Source organism: Periplaneta americana, chromosome 10 (genome assembly GCF_040183065.1).
Source record: "Periplaneta americana isolate PAMFEO1 chromosome 10, P.americana_PAMFEO1_priV1, whole genome shotgun sequence".
In the NCBI taxonomy this organism is placed as follows: Eukaryota; Metazoa; Arthropoda; class Insecta; order Blattodea; family Blattidae; genus Periplaneta; species Periplaneta americana.
The window spans coordinates 44,513,072-44,527,931 of NC_091126.1; the positions used below are offsets into that span (position 1 = coordinate 44,513,072).

The 14,860-nt window shown below is 34.9% G+C and overlaps 1 protein-coding gene across 1 annotated transcript in view; it reads left to right on the plus strand.

Moving 5' to 3' along the window:
- The window catches only part of LOC138707279 (uncharacterized), a 31,420-nt gene extending 19,585 nt beyond the window's left edge, over nt 1-11,835 (plus strand). The window contains exons 4-5 of the mRNA XM_069836600.1: nt 4,016-4,237; nt 11,273-11,835. Coding sequence (XP_069692701.1) covers nt 4,016-4,237; nt 11,273-11,815 — 765 coding nt within the window. The 3' untranslated portion in view covers nt 11,816-11,835. The remainder of the gene's footprint in view (nt 1-4,015; nt 4,238-11,272) is intronic.
- Nucleotides 11,836-14,860: the final 3,025 nt, after the last annotated feature.

The window sequence follows — 14,860 nt, forward strand, 5'->3', positions numbered from 1 at the left end:
CAGATGCTTTTCTATCGAACATTTGCATTATATCATTCTATTCCACGTAAATTTTTTCATTATTTCCAAAGTAGACAAACCCCATTCTAGTTACCTAAAAGCCACCTGAGCCACCGGCGTAGCTCAGTCGTTTCAACCGGCTTACCTGCCGGTCCGGAGTTGCGATCGGGCGCTGGTTCGATTCCCGTTTGCGCTGATTATCTGATTGCGTTTTTCCCCGAGGTTTTGCCAACCGTAAGACAAATATCAGGTAATTTGTGGCGAATCCTCGGCCTCATCTCGCAAAATATCCTCTAGCTATCACCAATTTCATCGACGCTAAATAACCAAGTAAAAAACAGCAATCTGAATGTCCACTATAACCTAAAAGAGATCGTCAACCTCCGGTAAAAGTCTCATCAAAGTAGTTTTTAATACATACAGTTTAGAAATTTTAATATCCCTGATACATTTGCAAAATCTATTAGGTTGTAAAGCACTTTGTTTTTTGGCATACTGGTACTTCTCGAGCGTTCTGTTTAAACAAGTCGATAACTGTTACGAATTTGTTTTCAGAGAAAATAGCGACATAACATAATGAAATCTCTCTGATTAAAGCAGATAGGGTACTAAGGCGATGATGACAGCTAAGGAGCCTCGTGTTTAGGTACAATGTAGTGATTCATTCCAACCCTCCCAACCTGCTACACGCTCAGAGTGCAAATTTTCATTACCTACCCTGCATGACTCGTCTACGCTACAAGTCTCAAAAACATGATTATATTCTGGACAACTTTACAATGATTATCGACCGAGCACAAGAATTCGTGAATTTTCCTAACCCACGATAATAATATATTATCTAAATATATAGAGTGGAAATAAATAACCCTCCAGGCTGAAAGGGGTGATAGGGTACACTTAAATGAATAGAAAATCTGTACTACGTTTTGTGATTAAATGCACAGTTAATTAGAAAATTAAGTAGGAAGTTTCGGCAGTCTTGCAACATCGCCGCTAACACAGCCCTCTTTCTTCTCGTAATATAGATATAAGAAGTCAACGTACCCAGATCTTCTCCGTACGTGAACTACCTCGCACCTCCGTCTCTGGCTAGAACGTTACAATCTGGTTGCATCGTTCAGTGACTTTTAAATCAAATTTACACGAAAACCGTCTACGTAATTGAATGTCAGAGGGATGAATTATTCTTTATTATATTATCTAACGATATGGACAAAAATCACGATCCTACTCGCAATAGTTACCGAATAAGAGGGTGTTAAACATTTGAAAAAAAAATAACTAACAACTTTTCGCCAATATGATACTACAGTTTCTTTTTTTGTTACAACATGAGCTATTCGCTCTGAAAATCTACAAAGTTATTTCACTTCCACCCTGTATACGTGTAAATACTTCGTGTGTGTATTGTAGAGGTGAAACTAAGACTAAAACGTTCTATACAACTTTTTCTCTAAACCTTTAATTCCAGAGTTCTAGTAGATGGCACATACGTCGTAGCAACTGCATAGGCATTACTGTTCTCCCACACATTTGGTGTGGTATTGTGAGGAATCAGTTACTCGAACCTCGAGTTCTACCTCTGCGTTTGACTGGGGAAATCTACCGCGTATTCTTGGAACGCGAATTGCATGGTCTGCTACATAATATCCCTCTTGCAACGCGAGTGAACTTACGGTTTATGCACGATGATGCTCCTGCGCATTACTGCAGCAACGTAAGGGCGTATCTCAATGCTGCGTATCCAGATCAATGGATAGGCCGCGCACGGCCAACTCCTTGGCCAGCCAGATCACCGGACATGAACCTTCTGGACTTCTACTTTTGGGGACTCCTGAAGTCGTTAGTGTATGCTTCTGCTGTACCTAACATAGAAGTACTAAAACAGCGAATTAAACATGCGTGTGGAATTGTTCGTAATGAGTTGAACGGGCTGTGTAACGTTCAGAGATCACTAAGGCGGCGAGCACAGGTATGTCTTCAAGTTGAGGGACAGCACTTTGAACATGCATTACACTAAGAATTGTGCAAATGTGTAAAGTCTAGAAGAAATTGCTTTACAATCTTTATTGTGTTTGGTTTTAGTTTACAAAAAGTGCATAAGTGGACTGCCGAGGATATGGGTTTAGTGACTTTGGTTGTTTTTGTATTGAAGTCCAAATGCACTGTACGAAAGTGATGATTAGTTTACATTTGGTGTGTTATCCCTTCTTTGTTTGGGAGAGCAAGTTCCACGCAAAGTGGCGTTAACTCTGGAATTAAAGGTTTTGAGAAAAAGTTGTATAGAACGTTTTAGTCTTAGTTTCACCTCTACATTACACACACAAAGTATTTACACGTAATAATGAATCACCCTGTATAACTGGTCATTGATTCACTGATTGACTACACATACCAGAAAATGAATTCAGAAATTAAAAATATTAACTTGTATAAGTTGTGTAACAAAATTAGTCACTGGTTTACGAACTTAAAAAAATATATAAAATACAATTCATGTTAAAAGCACACTTATATTATTACATAGCAGAACTAATCACTATTACAATAAAAAACAATACACATTTTGAATGAATCGAACGAGAAGCTTCTGTGATGTTCGCTCAAACAAACGCGGTGACTGTTGCTTTGATATTCTAGTTGGGAGTGTCCGCTCAGAACTCGTTACGTCAAACTTAAGTTATACCACAGTTTACTATATACAGTCACGAAGCTTGAGTTTTGAGGGTGCTAGAAACAATAGACTGTGACGGTACTATTTTGCATTGCCTGTAATGAGGCGATATTAGCGATCCTAGTGGCGAGCAACTATCTAATGTTTGCATATTTACTACGTATTGAGCTTCGCGACTGTATATACTAGACTGTGGCTATACTCTGTATACTGGTACCGCTAGCCTTTTTCCAATGTTTCCGTGAATTAAATCAGAACTCTATTGATCATACTTTCAAACCGGTTTCTAAGTATAAAGCTTAAAGAAAAGTATGTTTTGATAGCATGAGAAAGAAGTTCAAAGCTCTATTATATTTATACTTAAATTATTACACTTAAAACAAAAAATAAAAAGTAAATAAATCCTACTTGATCATGCTTCGTAAATACAAAATTATTTTTTACAAAAATTGATAGGTTATTAATTTAAATTGTTTTATCTTGAGAACTACTCGACCAATAATGATGAAGTTAAAAAAAATCCTCTCTCTCTTGCATATGTCAAATTAATTTCATTCTAATTGGATGAATTGTAAGTTTTGTATTCTATAATAATTACAGGGAAACGGCTCAAGTAGCCATAGATTTTTATGCGATATTTAAATACTTCACTAACCACTTGAAATTTGAAAAAAAGAATGGTTACGAAAATAAAAGTCCATCTGTGTCTCAATGAGTAACATTTCCAGGTTCTATTACCGCCAAGGAAAAGGAATTGAGCTTTTTTCACTGGAATTCAATGTAAGTTCCAAGTGTAGTGTTTGAATATTATGCTATCTTACGCGACGGCCTTGAATATACAGATCACATGAAAAAAGGAATACTGCTACTTTTAAATATATGAGCTGTTCAGAGCAAAAGTGGTGCAACTTAAAATTGGGTAATGAGGTTTAAAGTAAAAATTCTGTAAAATACAGTGCAAAGTAGCAATTAAATATGTTCTTCTTGCTATCCACTGACTACTAATAGTTTAAATAAATTTAATATTAATTGCTACATTGCGCTGTATGTTACAGAATATTTACTTTAACCCTCATTACCCATTTTTGACTTACACCACTTCTCCTCTGAACAGCTCATATAATCTTGATTCATAAATTCTCACGCGTGAAAATGATATGAACCGAAGTACTCAAACTCACTTAGACCATTATATTTAATTCTACGTCTTGCTTGAAATTGTCTAACACGCATATTTTTTTAATGTATTCTGTTCCTTACATTTTTAATTCATAAAGTTCGCAATTATTAATCACTGTAACCAGTTTCACTGTATTCATAAACATAACTAATTTTCAGGAATTGACAACATGGTCTGTAAGTCCCGTGGCTGGAGATTCAAACAGAAAATTGTCATTCAACTCCACCAGTCCTACAAGCAAATTATCCACGTCACTACAGAAGATTACTTTATCTGAAAAAAGTGGCATTTACTCTCGACTGGAAGTAGCCATGAACAGTATCAATGACGCCATGTGCATGCTACAATCCCAGACATTAAACATACAAGAGAAAAGAAAGGTAAGATATTTATAACAAAAAATAAACATAATAATAATAATAATAATAATAATAATAATAATAATAATAATAATCTAGCACGAGTTCTATCTAGATGTTCAATTTTAAATATCGGATATTCCTTGATCTTTTCACTACTAACACCAGCATTTCATTTGTTCTACTGAGGTAAATTTCCAGCAATAGCGCATGTGTAGGTACAAGTATTTATACTTTACAATAACTTTGCACATAAAAATGCAGTTTATCTTATAATCTAGTTGGGTAAAAATAGGTGCTTATTTGATGTAAAGATAAAATTTTCAATTTTTTACACTCAAATGCCATTAGGATTGCAATTTTGCATTTGATTTACTCTTTTAACATATTTATATATTATTAACAATTAACATTGATTTACTATACACCTAGGAAAGTTTACATTATTTTTAGTCTGGACACTAAACAAGTCACAAGCTTGGATGGCCTTTACCAAATACAAATATATTTTAAATACGTGTATTCCAAATACTGCCCAGCCCTACGAATGCGTGGCTTCCCTGTGTGACAAAACAAGAGAAACAAATACGAGCATGTCATAAAAACTATCTTGTCCCTAAAATGTGAACTTCGTAATATAGGTAAAGTGCCAAAAGCAATAGACGGGAGTTCTCTGGCGCTCAGAAAACAGAATTAGATGTTTACAACACATTCATTTAAGCAGCTATGACACAAAATCGATGCACTTTATAAACAAAACAAATTACATACCATTCGCAAAATTAAAGCAATGATGGATGGAGACAATGATTTGACAAATTTATTCATCAGTACCTGAATCAGACTTCGTAACACAGGCTTCAGTTCATAAAAATAAAATTAATTTATCCTCATCGATAGAGATGACATACTGAAATAGGAGCACCACTATTAAAACCCATAAAATTGACACACACAACGTATTTATCATACACTGTTTGTGTAAATTGCAACACCAAGAAGGATGCATGTGACTGAAATGAAATTGATACCACAGATTAGGTACATGACAATACACAAATGATTAGAATTACAGAACTGTACCTGATCTGTGACCGTGAGATTTCAGTATTCTGTGAAATCTCTATGCGCTGCAATCAGAGCCTCTAAGCGCCGAGGCATGGAATCAAAGAGGGCCTGGATATGATCCTCGGGAATCTCCCTCCACGCAGTTTGTATGCGAGTCCACAAAGCATCAAGAGTGGGTGCTGGAGGACCATGACGAACAAGTTACCGACCAACCATATCCCAGACATGTTCGATGGGCGATATTTCTGGTGAACGTGCAGGCCAGGGAAGCAATGATACCCGTCGTTCTTCGGAGAAGGCTTGCACAATCCTCGCCACATGTGGCCGGGCACTGTTCTGCTGAAATATGACGTGTGGAGTTTCCTGAAGGAGGGAGAGTACCTTGGGCTCTAAAACCTCCCTAATGTAGCCATTGCTGTTCAGATTGTCCTGAATAGGTAGGAGGCGAAACGGTATATTGTATCCAATGGCGCCCCAAACCATCACACTACGCGTTTGTCCGCTATGCCGCTCAACAATGCGGGCTCTCAGATTGCGTCCACCACGGTAGCGTCTAACACGTATGCGGCCATCATTGTAGAACAAGTTGAAGGAGGATCTTCCGAAAACACTACATTTTGCCACTCAGCACGCCAGTGACGGCGTCACGTGCCCATTGCACTCTGAGGAGTTGGTGGTTTCTGGACAATGGAAGCCGACGCAACGGCATGCAAGCCACTAGTCCAGCCCTCAAAAAACGGCGCCGAATCGTTGACGCAGACAGGTCTACACTCGTTGCAGTACTCCAACGTCGACTCAACACCGGATGAAGCTGTAGAGTCCGTCACGGCCATGCGGACTGGATGACTGTCATCCTGTGCTGTGGTCACATTATGTGATCAAGTACCCGCTCGTCTCGGTGTATGACCCTCTTCTATCCACTGGTTCCAAACACGCATCATTGTCGTAGCAGCATGTAAGAGCCGAAATGTCACGGTATGACAAACCTGCTTCCCAGAGACCAACCATTCTGCCCCATTCGAACTCACTCACGTGCTAATATTGTGTCCTTTCACGTCGATGAGGCATACCTGCACTAGCTTTCACGTTTCCACTTCGTTTGGAAGCTCTGCACTGACTGAGCAATTCATAACACTGACCTTGCTGGTGACACATCTCTGGAAACGTAATCAATTATTCGTGGTACACTGTTCTACAAATCTCCCGAGTTTGGAGTCGTTAGGGCCATTCTTTCTGGGTGTTGCACTTTTCACAAACAGTAGTGTATATGTATATATACAAACGAAATCTGCACAAGTGCAAGATGAATGCAACTGTTCAGTCTAAGCTAGACAGACTGAAGTGATAATGAAAACTACTGCACTATTAATAAAATGTGGGCAAATAATACTGGTCCATGCAGGAACAGAAAATAATATTGTTGATGTTCAGCTGTTATGTGCAGAAAGAATGGCGACTGTCAAAATGGTGTGGGTCGCAACATGTGTCAAAAATACTTAATGAAGCTAACATGTTAAATACTTCGTCCGACAATCTCGTCATACAGAACAATCGATCTATACGAGGAATAAAACCAGGGAAGTGCCAACAACGAGCAGTACAAAGACAGTTTATGATTAAACCTCAACTCAAAGTACCGACATCACTTAAAATGAGTAAATGAGTACAAAAATGAGTACACTTAGTTGAAACAGTCAATTCTTTCCGTATATTACAGAGTATGAGACTGGTTATTGAAGACTTGGGTAGATCTGTTGAATATGAAATACTTCTTGTCTCGTCAGCAAACATCATTGAATCAGCATGAAGTGAGATGAGGAGAGATTTCGCTCAGAAGAAACCTTAAATTTAAAATTTACGACCTGAACAAATTTATGGCAGGAAGATTAAGCAAAGTTATTAAAGAACACTGGAAAATTTCATTGCCCACACCATCAGAATAGAAGGGACTATCACTGGGAAGTGAACTGCGTAACAGAGTATCCATAATCACTAATCACTCTGTGGTGAATTTGGTGATGATTTGATTGAAAATGAGGCGGTGATTATGTTTATCTGAGTGTGACGTCTTTCACAACAGGTTTAAATGATGAGAGGACGTATTTTTAATATCATTTTTTATTAGTTGCGTTTCGAAATTAATACATATTATTTTGTAATTTATTGCAAATGTGTCACATTGCCGTTGTGTTATATTATGTTGTGTATTTTTCAGAAGGCACGTGTGCAAATAATTCTTGTAATTTGAGGGGACTATTTATTTTGATCGGTGTTGTAATAGTAATAAATATAAAGTATAGATATAATTCTTTGTTCTGTAAGAATGAAAATGGTGATTGGAAAATATGGATAAAAGATACTTCCATAATTGAAATAAATACCGATATATAGAAATGGTGGATGGATGAGTAAATGAATAAAAGAATTGATAAAATTTAACCACTTCGGTCATATGTAAACGTGCGTTTCTTAATACGTATTTTGATTTGATACTAGCCAGAGCAAAATTGAAGTAAATGAAGTGGCCAGTGTTGACGTATTATGAAATGGGACTATGGGAAACAGGATGACGCATTACTTACTGAAAGATGCTAACTCGCAGCCTGTTCATTGAGTTTCATCCAGTAGAAATCAGTAGTGGCTGGTGCTTCAAAATTTTGGTCTTTTACTTTCTTGCTACAAAATCTTAGGCCTATCATGCTACAGTCATAAAAATTTGCAAAAACTCTCCTATTTATACAGAAAACTGGCCCGTCTCTCCTTACTTCTTGAGAACTGCTCGATGACCCGCTGATGCCATGATGCCACGATGCCATGAAATCATTGTATTTCCTAAGGCTAATATCTATCTATCTATCTATCTATATCTATATCTATATCTATCTATCTATCTATCTATCTATCTATCTATCTATCTATCTATCTATCTATCTATCTATCTATCTATCTATCTATCTATCTATCTATCTATCTATCTATCTATCTATCTATCTATCTATCTATCTATCTATCTATCTATCTATCTATCTATCTATCTATCTATCTATCTATCTATCTATCTATCTATCTATCTATCTATCTATCTATCTATCTATCTATCTATCTATCTATCTATCTATCTATCTATCTATCTATCTATCTATCTATCTATCTATCTATCTATCTATCTATCTATCTATCTATCTATCTATCTATCTATCTATCTATCTATCTATCTATCTATCTATCTATCTATCTATCTATCTATCTATCTATCTATCTATCTATCTATCTATCTATCTATCTATCTATCTATCTATCTATCTATCTATCTATCTATCTATCTATCTATCTATCTATCTATCTATCTATCTATCTATCTATCTATCTATCTATCTATCTATCTATCTATCTATCTATCTATCTATCTATCTATCTATCTATCTATCTATCTATCTATCTATCTATCTATCTATCTATCTATCTATCTATCTATCTATCTATCTATCTATCTATCTATCTATCTATCTATCTATCTATCTATCTATCTATCTATCTATCTATCTATCTATCTATCTATCTATCTATCTATCTATCTATCTATCTATCTATCTATCTATCTATCTATCTATCTATCTATCTATCTATCTATCTATCTATCTATCTATCTATCTATCTATCTATCTATCTATCAAAGTCAACAATGCTCAAGATGAGGTTACGTTCTATTGACAGCATTGCAAGGGCCGACATTCAATCTTCGGATATTGTGCTCCTCAAAAATGTTTTTACTCTTTTGAAGGTAGGAAAAAAATCTTTCAGCCTCTAAAGTCGTCATAGGGATTGTTAGTGAAATTTATAGTAATTTTGTACACTCGCCAAAAGTTGAACATAAATTGTTGTCTCTGAAAAATTTCATTACAAACACACAGCCTGAAATTTTTCTGAACTCCTCAGTGCCATAAATAACTGAAAGTTCTGTCCGGGTATTCCTTTCATTTATGAACGGATGACGCTGAATATCACTAACACCGTCCTTTGATCACGCCTATTCTCCCCCGAACAAAACACATGGAAAACAGAACAAAGATTTTCTTCTTTCACAACCACATAACCATTGAAACTTCTCGTACGCGTCAGAATTGAATTTTCTGTTGAACGACCTGCTTTCAATTTTCACGCACTGCGAAATTTCAAGGTACGGAGTCGGTCTACCAAGACGCTTAATCTCACACTTTTCTTCTAAACTGTGCGATGAAAACGGACGTCCTATTAAAGACTGAATTGTGTTCATCTTAACTGGGGTCCATTTAATATAGTAGAACAACGCATATACTGGCACAAATAACACAATTTATTAAAACAACTTCTTACGCGCCACCACGTGCTCTCAACCAACTTGACGGAAAGCAAAAGCACCAATAAAATACAAGCTCACCCTCTTAAAAAAAAAAAAAAAAAAAAAAAAAACTTTTCGCGCCTAACTGCAGTCGCAGGACAGGCATGTTCTGTCTCTCTCTCTCTCATTCATTGTTACTCGAGCTACTGCCATCTGTTTCCATTTTTCAAAGCTCGTTTACCTCCCTGTTCGTTTATCAATAACTTAAAAATCCACACTGGACAATATCCATTTCATTCCCTCGCCCCGAAGAGATACCAAAGTTAAAGCCAATCTTCATAAGAAACACAGTTGTTTGCTGTGTCAAGTCAACGATGGCGCTCCTACAAACGATTCTAGTTGGATGAGAACTTATTACAGCTGATCATACCAATCGTGTACTTAGACCACAATAATTTAACTTGTATTTTAAACCAAAATATCCGTAAATTTTTTTCAGGTGTAGCGCAAACTTGCTACAACCTTAAGGAGCCGGGCCTGATATAAATGAAATGCTAATCAGTACACCACTAATCAGCTATATTGGAGTTGTTTATAATTCAAATTCAGTAACTGAACTTCACTGACACAACTGAATAAAATTTCAATTATGTAATGTATCTTCGCATAACGTAATATTAGGCTGCATTACAAATTGAGGATTGTGAGTTCTGTACAGGCCACTTGCAATGCTTACCATATGTCCTCTCATTATGTGGCATTGAATTGTCTATTTCGGGCTCCATCTTCGAACATACTTTTTAAATCTTAAAAGAAGACTGGATTTGCGATTTACTGTTTCTGTCCGACTTGCCCTTGCAATTCAAATCTCTCAACCTGAGCTTACAAGGCAAAGACAAGCTAATTATAAACAAGCTACATGACTTGAAAGCATTTATGGAAAAGCTTATGTTTATTGTGATTGTTGTAATAAAGACGTAAGTACTTGTGCATTTTAGGGTGCGCGGTTAAGGAATAATTCTGCAAAGTCGGAAATGCAAAAAACTTTAAATTCGACTTCACTTTGTCCAAACGTTCTTCACTTAAGTATGTACCTATCACTTCTTGTGTCGTAGGAAGATAATTTTCTGTGCTCAAGAACGTACTTCAGATACACATGAGCTTAAGTGAAGAAAATTTTCATAAATTAGCTGTAGTGCATTGTTTTAAAATGAACTAAATATGTAACATAATGCAAATAGTGCATATTTTTACTGTTTTTTTAGCTTAATTGTGCATGTTTTGTCAATAATAATAATAATAATAATAATAATAATAATAATAATAATACTAGCCGAGTTGAGGCCATAGGGCCTTCTCTTACACTCTACCAGGTCACAAAGTACACAAGCAGTGAAATTTAACAAAAAGTTAAAGAACAGAATATTAACATATTATAAAAAATAATAGCATAACAAAATCGACACTAAACAATATGATAGTGCATGAATGCATGCATGTTTTAAGATTTGATAGTGCATGGAAATCTGGTTCTAGTGATAAGTCTTTAAATGATCTCTAATTTTCTTAAAACTGCGTGTTTGCCTCAGTTCTTTCACAACATCCCAGTTGTTAAAAGCATGGCATATGTTTTGCAATTTTAAATAATACAGTATTTTTACATTTAACAGACAGAACTGAACAATTCAACGCCAAATCCTCATGCAAGGAAATCTGCACAGATCAAGAAAAGCAGTGGTACTCCATCAAAAATTAAGAGATTAGCCATAACCCCAGAACAAGCTAAGAAATCACAAGGAACACAAAATGTCTTTAAGAAGTCTTCGTCTGTAACTCCAACCGTCTTCAGGAAACCAGCTGCAATGCAAAACACTTCAAGACCTCTATCTGCAACGCCAAAGAAGTCTTCTGGAACACCAGGAGCAACAAAGACTAAAGCAGTTTCAACATCATCTTTGCATCAAGCACATGCAAGCTATACAGTAACAAGGCCTAAAACCCCTCACAACGAGAAAAGTTCTGCAAAATCGTCGAGACCATATAAGTACACACCTCGACCTGGAAGAGTACCTGACAAAACGTCACAAATTTCGCAAGACACAATAGCTGATATGAGTGCAGAGTCCTCTTCATCTGCGTCATCAGCATCTTCCACTAAAGCTCGCAAATTATTTAATGTTGTGAGAAGGGCATCACGACTGTCTTCAAAGTAGTAGTATACAAAACTGTAAATGAAGTACCGTAAACTGGGGTAAAGAGGATCACATGTGGTAAAGTGGATCATGTGTGTATTGCTTAGATAAGTCAGTACCACATGGCTCACACATGCAAAGAAAACCTTTCTTCTATAAATGCCACTAAAAATGGTTTTCTTTGCATGTGTGATCCATGTGGCGCTGACTTATCTAAGCAATACACATATGATCCACTTTACCACATGTGATCCTCTTTACCCCAGTTTACGGTATATCTGAAGTAGCAGTTGATCCATGGTACTTTCCATGTTATGAAATATGTACAACTGAAACCTGATTTTAATATATCTAATCTGGTGATGGGTATTTTTTTTTTCTGAAGATTCCTAAGTTATTAATTTCTTTGATTGTTAGTTCTAATTCTATTTTATTACTTACATTCATTTTCCATTAATATCTGTGCTACCAAAGCTATTATTGCATTAACAGGGTTATTTATAACTTTGAAGAAATATTAGTAATTTTTAGAGATCATATTTTACAAATTAGTATAATCTAATAGCTTACTCCAGTCTAATCAGACATGCATGTTGCTGTAACACAATTTTTTCTAATAAATTATTTAAATCTCATAAAATATACAAATCTAAACTGGTACAAGAAAATACTTAATTTGAAAATAAAATGTAAGCTTGTAAGTTATGATCTCAGGAGTTATGGAATATTCTATATCAAATTTTGAATATAAACATACCCTCCTCTTTAGAGATAAATATAAAAAGAAAATTTCATTGTTAATATCATTTGTGTGGGTACATCATAAGTAGTAAAACTTAAGTTTAGTAACTTTGTTGCAAAGACACTTATTTTGGATTACATTTTGTTAGATAAAGTCTTTCAAGGAATTTCGTATGAAATATTAATAAACTTAAATATGAGACATTGGAGATATATTCAATAAAAATATTGTAATGTACTGAAATAAATTTACATAAAATTATGATTTTCTACAAATAAACCAAGAATATTTTCTTTATCCCAGTCAATATTAAGAGCTACAGAATTTGGATTACACACATTTTGCTTAATGTATTTCCTGAACTGAACTATAAATATTCCCCTCTTCCTTGAATTTCAATGTATTAATCGTCATGTCAGAAATGCAGTAAAGGTGTAGTGTTCTTGTGGTAAATTATAACAGCGTATATTCATAATTGAATACGCACACAATATTATGCAATCGAAATTATATGTTACATGTTCAATTTAAAATAATTAAAGTCGGGTGATAAAACTATTCGGAACTTAATGTTGATTAATTCAATACTGTATTTCATTTAAACACATTGTTTTCAATTTGGAATAACTTGCAAAAGTGTACTTGTCTCGAATGTTTACTTAAGAATAGAATAAATATTTAGATGACATACGGACTTTTCTTCTGAAATTTAAAGTTAATAAAGAACATATTCTATATCAGTATTTTTTTTTAAATACAAAAATAGCATTAAAAAGTTCTAATCTCTCTCTCTCCCTCCCTCTCCCTCCCCCCCCCCTCTCTCTCTCTCTCTCTCTCTCTCTCTCTCTCTCTCTCGTACAGAGGAAGAACCCAAAGGCTTGCACTACAGCCTGAGGCTTATTGTGCTTACCACTCCTAGTCCTATAACTCTTAATAAAACAGAACGTCTTAATGAGGTTTCTCTACGAGCCATGAGATGTCTCAAACACATAAATGGCATATGTTGTATTGTTTTGTTTTCCAGTTGACAGAGCAATGAAATAACCTTGTTTCAGAAGATTCATTGTAGAAAAAGATTCGTAACAAGTGATAACAGAAGACGAATGATTGAACTTTCGATTCAAGAAGGAATCATTTTGTTTACTGGATCAGGATTCGTTCGTTCAAAACAATGATTCCACAATGTTCTATGTTGTAAGTTTATATTGGCTCATGTTGTCATATTTGTCTAATAAAAGCTTTAGAATTACTTCAGTTTATATACCAGTTACGGCTAAAAAAAACTACAAAAAAAAACAATACTATAACAATCATAACGAAAAATAGATTCATTATAATTCTTACACGGAAAATTAAAATAATTGAATATTACTCCATTAAATTTGCTGTCTTGCTTCCCAATACCTTTACTTCGTTCTTTGTGTTTAAAGAGATGATTGTTCATGAAGAGGTTATAATACAGAAAAAACAGGTATAAATACTCTCTTGGAAACAAAATGAAAATCTCAATGAAATTAAACCAAATGAACTTTAAGTTAGGCACTAAATTGCAGTAAAATGACCACCACAGTTTTTTTAGGAATGTAAAAAATGCACAACTGTGCAAAAGTAACACATTTGAAACGTAAAATTAACTTTACTTTTTTACTACTCTGTATTCTGCCTTCGCTAATATAATAATTTTTGGAATATTTTCACATAACATACTTTTTCAAAGATTGCTATTAATATCCTAAAGAATTATTTGCATGAATCAACTTCTATTCACTTAGATGAAATTCATTGTGCACATGAATACATATTTGTTTTTACTACTAAATAACTATATCGTATTTCATAAATGTAGTCTAATATAGTGTGTTTCAACAATGACTTCCTAAATATGAAATTGAAACTGAAAAGAATTCTTGAAAATAACTTTAAAATTAGCTATAATGTCGAATAATATTGAAACTAACTCGCTTACTAATATAATAAAAGTCAATCTTTTGAAATTTCTTTCTTGCCACAAAAGAGAAATACTGCAAAGAAACGACGAAAATCATCCCATAAGTCGCCCTGCATATGCCAAATCTGTTTGTTACTTTGCATGTTATACAATTCCTGCAATTCATTGTTCATTTTTATTCTCAAAATACAATATTTCATTAGAGGGCCATATATTTACAGGAATTCTTCCCCATGTGTTGAACATTACTGCATGTTTTCGTCAGTGGCCATACTTACTAAAATAATTTACAGCTGATTTTACCTACAATCACAGTTCAATGGTGATATCTCCAAATTTATAAAATGAGTGTCACGAAGATGGTACATACATTGTC